This window comes from Pelophylax lessonae (genome assembly GCF_965119305.1).
Source record: "Pelophylax lessonae genome assembly, chromosome: 4".
In the NCBI taxonomy this organism is placed as follows: Eukaryota; Metazoa; Chordata; class Amphibia; order Anura; family Ranidae; genus Pelophylax; species Pelophylax lessonae.
Window position 1 is genome coordinate 450,583,563 of NC_138771.1, and position 12,465 is coordinate 450,596,027.

At 46.1% G+C, this 12,465-nt stretch overlaps 1 protein-coding gene across 1 annotated transcript in view; it reads right to left on the minus strand.

The window, feature by feature from the left end:
• Positions 1–345: 345 nt before the first annotated feature.
• PDGFRB (platelet derived growth factor receptor beta) overlaps positions 346–12,465 on the minus strand; it is a 225,715-nt gene continuing 213,595 nt past the window's right edge. Inside the window, exons 23-24 of the mRNA XM_082255005.1 lie at positions 8,647–8,867; positions 346–825 (exon numbers count right to left, since the gene is read on the minus strand). Of these exons, the coding sequence (XP_082111131.1) occupies positions 696–825; positions 8,647–8,867 (351 nt within the window). The 3' untranslated portion in view covers positions 346–695. The remainder of the gene's footprint in view (positions 826–8,646; positions 8,868–12,465) is intronic.

Genomic DNA, 12,465 nt, shown 5'->3' on the forward strand with positions numbered 1-12,465 from the left:
GTATCAGCAAGATAATATAGACATGTTCTCTATGTCCAACTTCTGCCTAAACTGTCCATATTTGGTTAAACTATGTCCATTTAACCAAATCACATTTCTTCTGGGACAATTAAGAAGTTGGGTGATGTTCCCTGTGCCTCCTTTAAAAACAGTAAGAGATGCCACCAGTTTCTTCAATTCTAGAAGTGCATTAGTCATGCTGACAGCCATATTAGCAGTAAGGAAAATACATTGATATACATGACCACTTGTACTTCTCAGATATCCATACTTTGTGCTTCTGACAGTCTCTCCTGGTGCTTTCAGTACCATTCAATACTTCATCAAAATAAACATTGGAATTCATCCATTATATTGCACATTTATTCATAGTTTAACACTTAGAATGGAAGATCAATGTTCGTAATACTGGTTTGGCGTCTGTGGATTTGCCATCCTATGGTTTAACCACAATACCTATGAAAGGCTATTGTCCTTGAGTTAAAAGTTCTTGAAACTGAAGTGTGATATTGCAGTGTGCCAAGATTGTAGAGCATAATGATTTATTTGGTCTTCAAATCCAGGTAATGGGCCTGGTTAGCTTTGGGATGACAAGCCAGATCAATCAGTACATAAAATTGTTTTGTACCTCGATGCATAAAAACCTCATTGCAGCTGATGGTAATTGCCAAATCTTGATTTTTATTTATTTTTTGCTACAGGAAACTTTCCTCTACTTGAGGTTGTTCAGCTTGCTGAGGATCACTTTCCATCTCTTGCTCTGTCTGTCTCAGAGGACTGTCACAGGAGATTGTGGATGATGTATTTCCTTCTTGTAGTGTAGAACTGTGTGATAAATCAAAAAGAAAAAAAAAAATTATCTTAATTGCAAAAAAACTGTTGACCATTAAGATGGCCACACAAAGATGCTTTTGCCTTTTGAAACAAATTATTATCATAATAGGTGTAATTATTGGGTGCAATTTTTTAGCCTTGTGCATTATTTTTAGAGTCTAGGGAGACTTTACGTCATAAAACGTAAAAAGTCAATCCACCCATACCATATTTCACTGTTTAATAGATGCTAGAGAGTTTCCGAGAAATTTATCAGGAACTCTAGTAATGAGATATCTGCTCCTGAGTCCGTGGACCTGCATGCATGCTGGGCCCACTATTGTTGAATTTTTTTTTTATCATGGACCAGGAGCTAAAACACACAAAGGTAGGCAGGAACACCCAAAACTTTTGAGGTGGGAATAAACAGCCAGGAATTATGACAGGAATACACACTGTTGGAGAATCCAAGACACATATAAAGTCAGCATCTGACATAGTCCCAAGGGTTTCATTCAAAACTGATCTATTACTTAAGGATAAACTGAATCTTGAAGTTTTGGAGTTGTAGAGGAAAATATATAGTCTTATGGGGGCAGGTTTCCTCTGTAAGATCCCAAAGTGAACCCGCAGTTCACCCATAATTAAATAATTAGGATTTATTCATAAAATGGCAGATGCCATATATATGAAAAAATCATAAGTTGGCGCTAACTAGCGCAACTTATGATTTTGTCTTGTTTTTTTTGGTGTATATCTCACTTTATAGTTGCTGCTCCTGAATGCATTAGGTTTAGCGCAGTTTATTTCCCTATTACTATAGATGCCAAATATATATATGCTGTATTTCCCGACCCAGATAGTTTAGTTGCTGGCGTCTCAGAGCTGCTTTTATGTCACACAGGGACTATTTTATTCAGCACTGATCTGAGCACAAAATGGCCTAATGCTTTTGGTGTTGACAGGTTAAGTATGAATTTGAATGGGTCAACATTATTTGAGATTTCAGTTCAGTACACGGGAAGTTACAAGGACCGTTGATTTCTGGCAGGAACAAAAGATATTTTTGTGTACTAAAAAAGGAGAACAAATGCAACCACCACATCTAATGACTGGAAACCTGCAATATATTGAGTTTTTGCTCTTGCATTTAATAACTTTAGGTACACTCCAGTCAAAACTATAGATTAGCCCAATAAATGCAATACGCTAACCCTTTTTGCTTTGGGTTTAAGTTATTCATTCACAATCTGGGAACCCCTTTTTCTTATCTGTTTGTAATGCTGGAGAAGAAGTCTCAAACGCACCCACTGCAGACTTTTTGTTTTCTCTGACATACAACAAGCCTGTTTTATAAAACTGTCATTAATAAAAAAGTTCCTCATAGACACCAATTAGATTCAAACCTGAATATATTCACCCAACTCAGGTCTACAGATATACAATACCCCAAAAATATGATCACAATGCAATATCGTTGTAGCCTTCAGTTCAAAATATGTTGCACATTATAATACTAAGAAAGGAGCTGCAAACAGAAAATATCCATTATATCAAAAAAAGCACCACTGTAAAAACCAAAATGACCAGTTGTATGACAAATAAAGACTGGCCCTTGAAACATGAAAAAACTTAAACTTCCAAACTGAGGCTGAAGGCTGAAGTGTCTCCCTACTTCAGGGAATGGGAGCAGGCATCGAAATTCACTCATCCAGATGTGTCTAACTGTGTAGTCTGGGATGTCACTCAGACCAACCTAGTGCAGATAAAATGCATTAAGATATGTGGCCTCAGCCAGCGCTAATCTGTTTACACCAGCACAGCTGTCCTGCCACAGTTCTAAATAAACTCGAAAGTCCAGTCTTTCCACCGTGAATGAAAAGTGCTCCAGTGCTCAAACAACTCTCCCAAGCAGACCAGAACTCACCAGATAACAATGGAGAGTGGAGAGATTGAACTTATTTAGTTCAACTGTTGCAGGATGGACTAATGTTCATTTAAGCACAGGAGCTCTTTTTTTTTTTTTTATAAACGTTTTATTGAGAAAAATAGAAATGAACATTAACAAGTGATGGCATTATAGCACTGTCAGCAGATACAAATACAAATAACAATATACATCTGAAATAACCATAGACTGTATGAAGGAGCAGAGAGATGCCATCTGCGGTACATACTGAGATATAAACAAGTCAAGTGTGACCCGGCCATGTAAAATACATGGCCAGGAATTCAGTATAACATTGCAGGTACGGGGGGCCGATGCGGCTCGGGTACGGACCCCAGCCATATGGGCCGAAACCAGTGTGTAATGGGGCTAAGTGCAATCATATGGGGAATTGGGATTCTATTGGGTAGGGCAGCAATGAGGAAAGGAGAGAATTCCGACCCCTCAAACTGGAGAGGTATGGACGGGGGCGGCCAGGAGGCAGGAAGATGACGGTCTTGGATGGAGCACCCCCGAAGTGGACACCCCCAAGGGGAACACGCTGTGTCCAGGGCCGGAGGCGCACCATCCACACATGCGTATAGACCGCCCCTCGCTGAGCATGGGTACGGTAGGTAACAGGAGGTAGGGGAGAAGGGAAGCTAAGGGAAAGCAGGTGGGGGTGGCAGACGCCAAGAGCGTCATGAGACAGTGTGGGAAGAGAGCAATAGCAGAAAAGGAGGGGTAGAGGGATAGAGAAAGCAAACTAAGTGGGGAGAGTAGAAGGGAGATAGGGAGTGGGGAAGGACGGAGAAGAGGAGTGCGGGCGCACTCCTCCGGAAGACGACCGAGAAGCAGGTGGGGTGTGGCAAGTATAGGGCAGACTATGTGTCCATCAGGCGACGGTATTCATCCGATGCAGCAAAGTCAATCCACGGGGCCCAGATGTCATAAAATTTGGAGGGAGTGTCAAGGGCTTGAAAAGTGAGGTCTTCCATACGGGAGATTCTTCCAACCCTCCGCAGCCAATCAGCTACAGTGGGTGGGGAGGGAGACAGCCAGAGGCACGGAACGCACATGTTGGCGGCGGAGATCAAATGAAAGACCAAGGACCTCCTGTACGTCCGTTGGGGAAGGGAAGAATGATGAAGGAGGAATTGTGCCGGGCTGAGATCCGGTGTAAAGGTAGTGATACGGGTTATGAGGGCGTGTATCGCCCTCCAGAAGGGCTGGATCCGTGGGCATTCCCACCAGATATGCAGAAGAGAACCTGTATGAAGATGACAGCGCCAGCAAAGGGAGGAGAGGTCAGCCGACATTTTATGTAAAAGTTCAGGCGTCCTGTACCAGTGCGCAAAAATTTTAAAGCCAGTCTCCTGTGTGAGGACGTTCCTGGATCCCTTGTGGATGTGAAAGAAAATACGCTCCCAGTCATCATCCGACAAGGTTTTGGCCGAGATCTCCTCCCATTGGGCCCGTAACCGGACGAGGCGAGGTGGTAATTGCAAGGAAAGGAGGGAGTACAGTAGGGAGATAAGATGCCGTTGTGGGTCTGACGATCTGCACAGGGTCTCAAAGGGAGTGAGGACCCTAGACCAGCAGGAGACATCAGGGGTACTGAGTAGGAAGTCTCTGAGCTGCAAGTAATTGAAGAAACGAAGCTTGAAGTCCGGGTATTTCTGTGCCCAATCAGGGTGAGAGAGCAACGTGCCCGCTTGAAAGCATTGTTTGGCCCTGCATGGAGCGTTGGAAGCAGAGCCCTGCGGGGGGAGGTAGGAAAGGCCCGGAGGGAAGTCCGGATTTTGAATAAGGGGTACCATAGGGCCAGGTGAGGAGGCCAGGTGCAAGGTCTTGCACAACTTGCGAAAAATCGTGATCGTGGGGTTGATGGTCGGGTGCTTGTAGTACAACGTCGGAAAGGATGGGGGTGAGATCCAGGGCAGGTGTTGTACGGGGATGGGGGAGAAAGAGTCCTCCAACGTGACCCAGGCTTTGACATGACGATGTTTGTGCCAGTCCACCACCCTCGCCAGGTGGCAGGACCAGTAGTATTTCTGTAAGTGCGGTAAGCCCAGGCCACCCACCTCCTTCGGAGCAGTCAGGACGTCCCAAGAAAGCCTGGGGCGCCTCGAACGCCAGATGAAGGACGTGCACGCAGATCGATACGAACGGAAAAACGCTGGAGGGAGATTTAAAGGGACGGCCTGCATAGTGTAAAGAAGTCTGGGAAGGATATTCATTTTGACCACCGCAATCCTGCCGAACCAGGAGAAGGAGCCAGATTCCCATTTAGAGAGGTCTACTTTTATAGATTGCAGTAGTGGCAGGTAGTTGCGCGAGTAAAGGTCGGCAAGTGTCGAAGGGATTTGGATGCCAAGGTATGTGATAGCAGAGGGTTCCCAGCGAAAAGGGAAGTTGTCCTTGCAGAATTGCACCCTGCACGGCGGGAGGGATATATTCAGGGCCTCTGATTTCGCGTAGTTAATTTTAAGATTGGATATAAGGCGGAAGGCGTCAAGGTCCCGGAGAAGGTTAGGTAAAGAGATTGTGGGGTTCGTCAAAAACAACAAAATGTCGTCGGCAAAGGCCGCCAACTTCTAGGTTTTATGGGCTACGGTTATTCCGTTAATATCGGGATTAGAGTTAATGCGGCGGAGGAGTGGCTCAAGGGTGATGATGTATATCAGGGGGGAAAGGGGACAACCCTGTCGGGTCCCATTCGACACGGAGAAGGCGTCCGACAGGCCTCCGTTGACCCGCACCCTAGCCGAGGGTGACGAGTAAAGGGCTTGTATAAAGTTCAGCATGCGGCCAGCGATGCCCAGAGACTCCAATGCTGCGGTCATGTAGTCCCAGGCAACCCTGTCGAACGCCTTCTCCGTGTCGAGCGAGAGGAAGAACCCAGGTGTACCGGAGGAAGTCAGCCAGTGGTGGATGTTGAGGGCCTTGAGAGTATTATCCCGGGCCTCGCGGCCGGGGACAAAACCCACCTGGTCGAGCGAGATGACATCGGGAATGTGGGGTAGTAGGCGGTTCGCCAGTACCTTGGTGTATAATTTGATGTCAACGTTGAGGAGGGAGATTGGCCTGTAGTTGGAGACTAAGGAAGGGTCCTTGCCGGGTTTAGGAATGACGGTAATGTGGGCTTCCAAGTAATCTGGGTGCAAAGTCGGGGAATCAGAAAAGGAGTTGAAGGCGGCAAGCATTGGGGATGACAGGATATCCCCAAAGGTCCTGTAGTATCCCACCGTCAAGCCATCCGGGCCCGGGCACTTCCCCGGTTCAAGTTGTTTGAGCGCAAAATGCAATTCAGAGGAGGAGATGGGAGCATCAAATTCCGCCAAGGCTTCCGGTGAGAGGGGGGGGGGTATTCCTGCAGGAATGCCTTAATGTTTGCGGCTCTGTCTGGGAGGGAGACTTCGGGGTCCGGGGTACCCAGATTGTATAATGCACGGTAATATGTAAGGAATTGGTGGGCAATATCATTGGTGCAGGTGACCTTCCCGCCACGTGGGTCCGTAATCGAGTGGATCGTCCTCGCCGCCCGTCATGCTTGAAGTGCTCTGGCCAAGAGTTTGCCCGATTTGTTGCCGCAGTCGTAAAACAGTCGTTGCTGCAAAGCGAACTTGCGTTGTGTTATAAAGCCCAATTCCGTGAGGAGGTCTTGTCGGGTCTGAGTCAGTTCAGTCAGGGTGTGTGAGGCCAAAGTGAGCTTGTGCGTCCGTTCCAGGGAGTGGATGCGTTTGGTAAGGGTAGCAATATGAGCACGGCGTTCCTTATTGTGTTTCGCGGCTAAGGCAATAAATACGCCCCTAATGGTGCACTTATGGGCCGCCCACAACGTGGCAGGGGTCACATCAGGCATAGCGTTACATGCAAAATACTCTCGCAGAGCATAGTTCAGCTCCGCGACATAGACCGGGTCGGACAATAGGGAGTTGTCCAGGCGCCAGGAGCGGGAGCGACCGGGGTCGGGCCTCAGGGATAGGGAGATGGCAATAGGGTGGTGGTCGGACAGAAACATGGGATCAATGGATGCAGAGCGTAAGGAAGAGAGGGCAGCCTGTGAGATAAAAAGATAGTCAATCCTGGAGTATTTATTATGTGGGTGCGAGAAATACGTGAAGTCTTTGGTGTCCGGGTGCAACGTCCTCCAAGCATCATGTAACAGGAGATCTCTAAGGAGGGTCTTAATCGCTCGCAAGGCGGTGTAAGGTAGGGAGGAGGAGCCTGAGGAACATCTAGGAGGGGGGACAGGGCTACGTTGAAGTCCCCACCCACTACCAAGGTACCTGCCTGAAATTCGGTCAGGCGAAGAAGCGTTGCTCGGAAAAAGGGTACGAGGCGTTTGTTTGGGGCGTAAATGTTCGCGAACGTGAAAGTTTGACCACGGATGGAGCCCTTAATGAAAAGAAAGCATCCCTCCTGGTCTGAGACGGAATCTTGTAGAGTCCACGGGCAGTTTTTAGAGACGAGGATAGAGACTCCCTTAGACTTAGAAATGCTGGATGTTGAGTGATAAACCGTCGGATAGAAATGGTCGTAGAGGCGGGGAGTCTTATCCGAGCGGAAATGGGTTTCTTGCAGAAACACCACATCCGCTTTAGCCTGTCGGGCAGATAGCAAGAGCTTGGATCTACGCTCGGGAACATTCAAGCCCCTAACATTAAGGGAAAGGATTTTCAGGTGTGATTCGGGTGAGCTCATTCCGGAGGAGTGCGCCACACGCCGCCTAGAGCGGGTAGGCATAGTGGTTGGCATAGAGGAGGGAGAGAGAGGGGGGAGGAGAGGGGAAAAGGGTAGAGAGGAAGAAGAGAAAAAGAAGAGGAAAGGAAAAGAAGGAGGGAAAGGAGAAGAGGCGGATGGGAGGGGGGGAGGTTAAGAAGGGGTGGAGGAAGGTACGGGAAAGGAGGAGGTTTGTGAACGATCCGGTGGCAGGAGGTCCCGCTTACCTGTCAAGCACGGATACAACAATAAGGAAAGTAGTGTAGAAGTGCTAATGAAAGATGCGATTTAGACAGATGCAGTCAACTGTGATACACTAGGGGGGTTGGATAGAACCCAACCTGGAGGGCACACGTGGGACCCTGTTTCCACACTCGGGTGAAAAAAAAAGGGTAGAAACAGGAACCAACTGACTGTGCGCTCCGCCGATGGACAAGAAAAAAGGGAGGCAACATGAGGAGAGACAGTAAAAAAGGACTAGATGCATATGCCCATAGAGAGAGAGGGGGAACAGGAGCGCTTTTTATTCACTTTCACAAGTCGCTTTGGTTTTTACAGTGGGGCTTTGATATAATGCACATTTTATGTTCACAGCGCCTTTTTTATTGTTATATTGTGTTACAAAGATTCAAACCTGCCTTGGAAATAGGAATCTGCCTGGCAGAACTGTAAAACGGGAGAAAGAAAGTTACACAGCACAGTTGAACAAAGCAAATCCTCCGACCCCATTTGTGAGAAGGTATCTGGACTGACCCTTTTGCCGGGTATTTATTTTAACAAAAATCTTCCAATAGGATTGTATGTGTATTTACATATTTTATGCATACCATTTACCTGTATAAGGTTGTGTGGACAACCAAAAACTCTGGGACTGCTTTTTCTTCTTGAATGTGATGTCAGCAGCCCCAGCAAACTCAGGCCTGTCACTCTTTAGTAATCCACTTCTCTCCTCCCCTGGCAGTTACATAAAAGTTTATATAGGGATGTGAAGCGAGAGGTGGAGATGCTGGGCCAGCACAGAGAGTATTTAAACACTCCCAAAAGAGGGGAGGGCTATGACGTGAAAAGAGGGAGAGGGCTTTGCTAGAATATAGACTTAGACTCTTCTTGGTGAAATGTTTTTACCTGCAATTTTTTTTTTTCACTTGCTACAGTGTGATTAACGTTATGAGTCTTCTTACCTTGGACGACTCTCTGAATTCTCATTGAGCATGTTCTCGGACTCTTCAGGCTTGGGGTCAGGCAGAGGAATAATATAGTCGCTGTCATTTGGTTGCACAGCTGAATACAAAATATTTGTAATGCTTTCTCCCCCGTTATTCATTTTCGCCATTCTGGGTCTGACACGAACCACAGCGGGGTGATCACTTCTTAAAAATTCTTCATTCACTTGTTTGTATCTCTGCAAAAGACATTGCAGAAGAATTGATTCTACTTCCTGCCATTCAGACATTACCTCCTATGCCAATTTAATCCAATAAATTATTAATCAATAACCCATTTTAGAAACTGCTTGGAATATTTGCTTTGCTTTTTCCATATCCTGTTATAGTGACAATGTCCCTACATGGTAACTTAAAAACAACAAGCACTATACCCAACTTTCCAGCAGCTCCTGTCTTAAAATGCCACTGCTTCACAACCTCCGAGAGCAACTTTCCCAACCATCCGAGAACAGTATGTTGAGGAACAATGCCTTTTCTTGCATGATGATGATAGTGATAACTAAGTGGCTTGGGAACAAAACATCTACATTTTGGGTCCATGACCAGGACACTCATCAGACCTAAATCCCACAGAGAACTTGTGGTCAACCTACAAGAGGTGGGCGAACAAAAAAACCCCACAAATTCTGACAAACTCTAAGCAATGATTTTGCAAGAAGGGGCTGCCATCAGTCAGGATGTGACCCAGAAGTTTATTGACAGCATGCCAGGGCGAAATGCAGAGGTCTTGAAAAAGAACGGTCAACGCTGCAAATATTGACTCTTTGCATAAACTTAATGCAATTGTCAATAAAAGCCTTTGACACTTATGAAATGCTTGTAATTAAATTTCAGTATACCATAGTAACATCTGACAAAAAGATCTAAAAACACTAAAGCAGCAGACTTCGTAAAAAATTGGATCTTTCACTTATCGTAAAATACATTTCTCTGATGTTCATTGAAGGACACAGCTCCTGTCATTCTTGAGCATTGAGTTATACTGCCCCCTACAGGAGTAGTACACTAGGCAGAAAAACACTTCTGGCTACCCCCATGAGCAGTCCCAGGGGGTATCTCCCTGCTTTAGTCATTCGGTTTTGTTACAAGCAGTGTCAGGAGAATTATAACTCTACAGAGTGGTAAGTCAAAAATCCCATTTTCTCTTTCATTCATTGACGGACACAGCTCCTGTCATTCTTCACCATTGGGATGTCCCAAAGCAGTGTTAAACATGAGGGGTGGAAAACAGCAAAAAAATTCCCAAGGCTAAACATTAGCCAACCAGGTAACAGGGGCTCAACCAAAACAACTGAAGCCCACCTGAAAAAAACAATACACCCTCAAAGAGGATCGGATCCTCTTAAACAGCAGCCTGCAAAACCTTGCGGCCAAAAATAGCATCGACAGATGCCAATACATCCACTTTTTAAAACTTTGCAAAATAGTGCACGGACAACGAGGTAGCTGCCTTGCAAACCTATGTCACTGGCGCTTGATGACAGAAGGCCCATGAGGCAATAAGCGCCCTAGTAGAGTGCACCTTGACAGGAAAAGTAGGAACCTGACCCCTGACGGAATAGGCCTGAACCACCATCTATCTGATCCATCTGGAAATGGTCACGGAGAAAGTGGACAACCCTTTGCGAGGTCCATCCTTTCGCACAAATAGAGAGTCTGACTTCCTGAAAGACTTGGTAGCTTCCAAGTACAGTCTAATTGCCCGGACCACATCCAAGGCATGCAAGGTAGTTTCCTTTGGATGTTTAAGCCTGGGACACAGGGAAGGCAACACAATGTCTTCATTCAAATGAAAGTCAGAGCCCACCTTAGGAAGGAATGATGGACAGGGGCAAAGCACCACCTTATCTTTGCGAATCACCAGATAAGGTTACATAGTTGCATAGTTAGTGAGGTTGAAAAAAGACATCCGTCCATCCAGTTCAACCTATGATGTGTGTGTGTGTGTTTGCTGTTAACTGTACATTGTATACCCCTGTATGTTGTGGTCTTTAAGGTGCCCATCTAATAGTTTTTTGAACCTATCGATGCTCCCTGCTGATACGACTGCTTGTGGAAGAGAATTCCACATCCTTACCGCTCTTACAGTGAAGAACCCCCTGCGTACTTTAACCACTTGCCGACCGCCGCACGACTATCTACGTCGGCGGTCAGCCCCTCACAGGCAAACTAACGTAGGGCTACGTTGCTTGCTTGTGAGGGTCTAGGGAGCGAGCGCGCGCCGCCGGAGGCGCGCTCCCGCTCCCGCGTGGTCACGGACCCCCCCACGCGTGTGACCAGCGGACCCGATGTCCGCCGGCCACTCGGCGATCGGCGGGGGAGAGGGAGAATGTCAGGCAGCTTGTGTAAACAAGCGACCTGTCATTCTCCTCGCTGTAAAGACACTGATCACATGGATCTACTATGTACATCCGTTGATCAGTGTCCTTACAGCTCAAGCCACAGCCAATCACAGTAGAAAGCACGCCCCTAGGGACACACACAGCCCCTCCCTCCCAAATAAAGTTAACCCCTTCACTACCAGTGTATTTTTACAGTAACAGTGCATATATATAGCACTGATTACTGTAGAAATGTCACTGGTAACCCCAAAAGTGTCAAAAATGTCAGTCAAGGGTCCGATCTGTCCGCCGCAATGTCGCAGTACCACAAAAAAAATCGCAGATCGCCGCCATTACGCGTTAAAAAAAAAAAACAACAAAAATGACAAAAATCTTTCCCTTTGTTAGTAAACGCGATAACTTTTGCGCAAACCAATCAAAATACGCTTTTTGCGATTTTTTTTTACCAAACATAGGTAGCATAAAACAAATTGGCCGAAAATTTAAAAAAATTTTGATTTTTACATTTTTTTGGGGGGAATTTCATATAAAAAAATGTGAAAAATATTGCTATTTTTGCAAAATTGACGCTCTTTTTTTGTTTATAGCGCGTGATCAAAAAATCGCACAGGTGATCAAATACCACCAAAAGAAAGCTCTGTTTGTGGGAAAAAAAGGACGCCAAATTCGTTTAGGTACAGTGTCGCACGACCGCGCAATTGTCCGTTAAAGTCATGCAGTGCCGAATCGCAAAATACCCCCTGGTCGGAATGGGGGTAAAATCTTCCGGGGCTTAAGTGGTTAAGGTTAAACCACCTTTCCTCTAGTTTTAGTGAGTGGCCACGTGTCTTATTGTATTTCCTTTCTCTGAATAGTTTGTTCCTTATGCTAGGGTCGCCAGTACAGTATTTGTACATTGATATCATATCCCCCCTCAATCGTCTCTTCTCCAGAGAGAATAAGTCCAGTGCTTGTAGTCTTTCCTCATAGTTGATGTCCTCCATTCCCCTAATTATTTTTGTTGCCCTTCTCTGGACTCTTTCCAGTTCCAGCACATCCTTTCAGAGGACTGGTGCCCAGAACTGGACAGCATACTCCAGATGTGGCCGGACCAGAGTCTTGTAGAGTGGGAGAATAATCTCTTTATTTCTGGAGTGAATCCCTTTTTTTATGCATCCCAGTATTCTGTTGGCTTTGCTTGCAGCGGCTTGGCATTGCATGCCACTGCCAAGCCTGTTGTCTACCAGTACCCCCCAGGTCTTTTTCTATCCTAGACTCACCCAGAGGTCCCCCCCCCCCCCGTGAGTAGCTTGCTTTCTGGTTTCTGGCACCCAAGTGCATTACTTTACATTTTTCAACATTAAACCTCATCTGTCATGTAGTTGCCCACCCCATTATTTTGTTCAGGTCCGCTTGTAAGGTTTCCACATCCTGCATAGAAGATATTGGCATG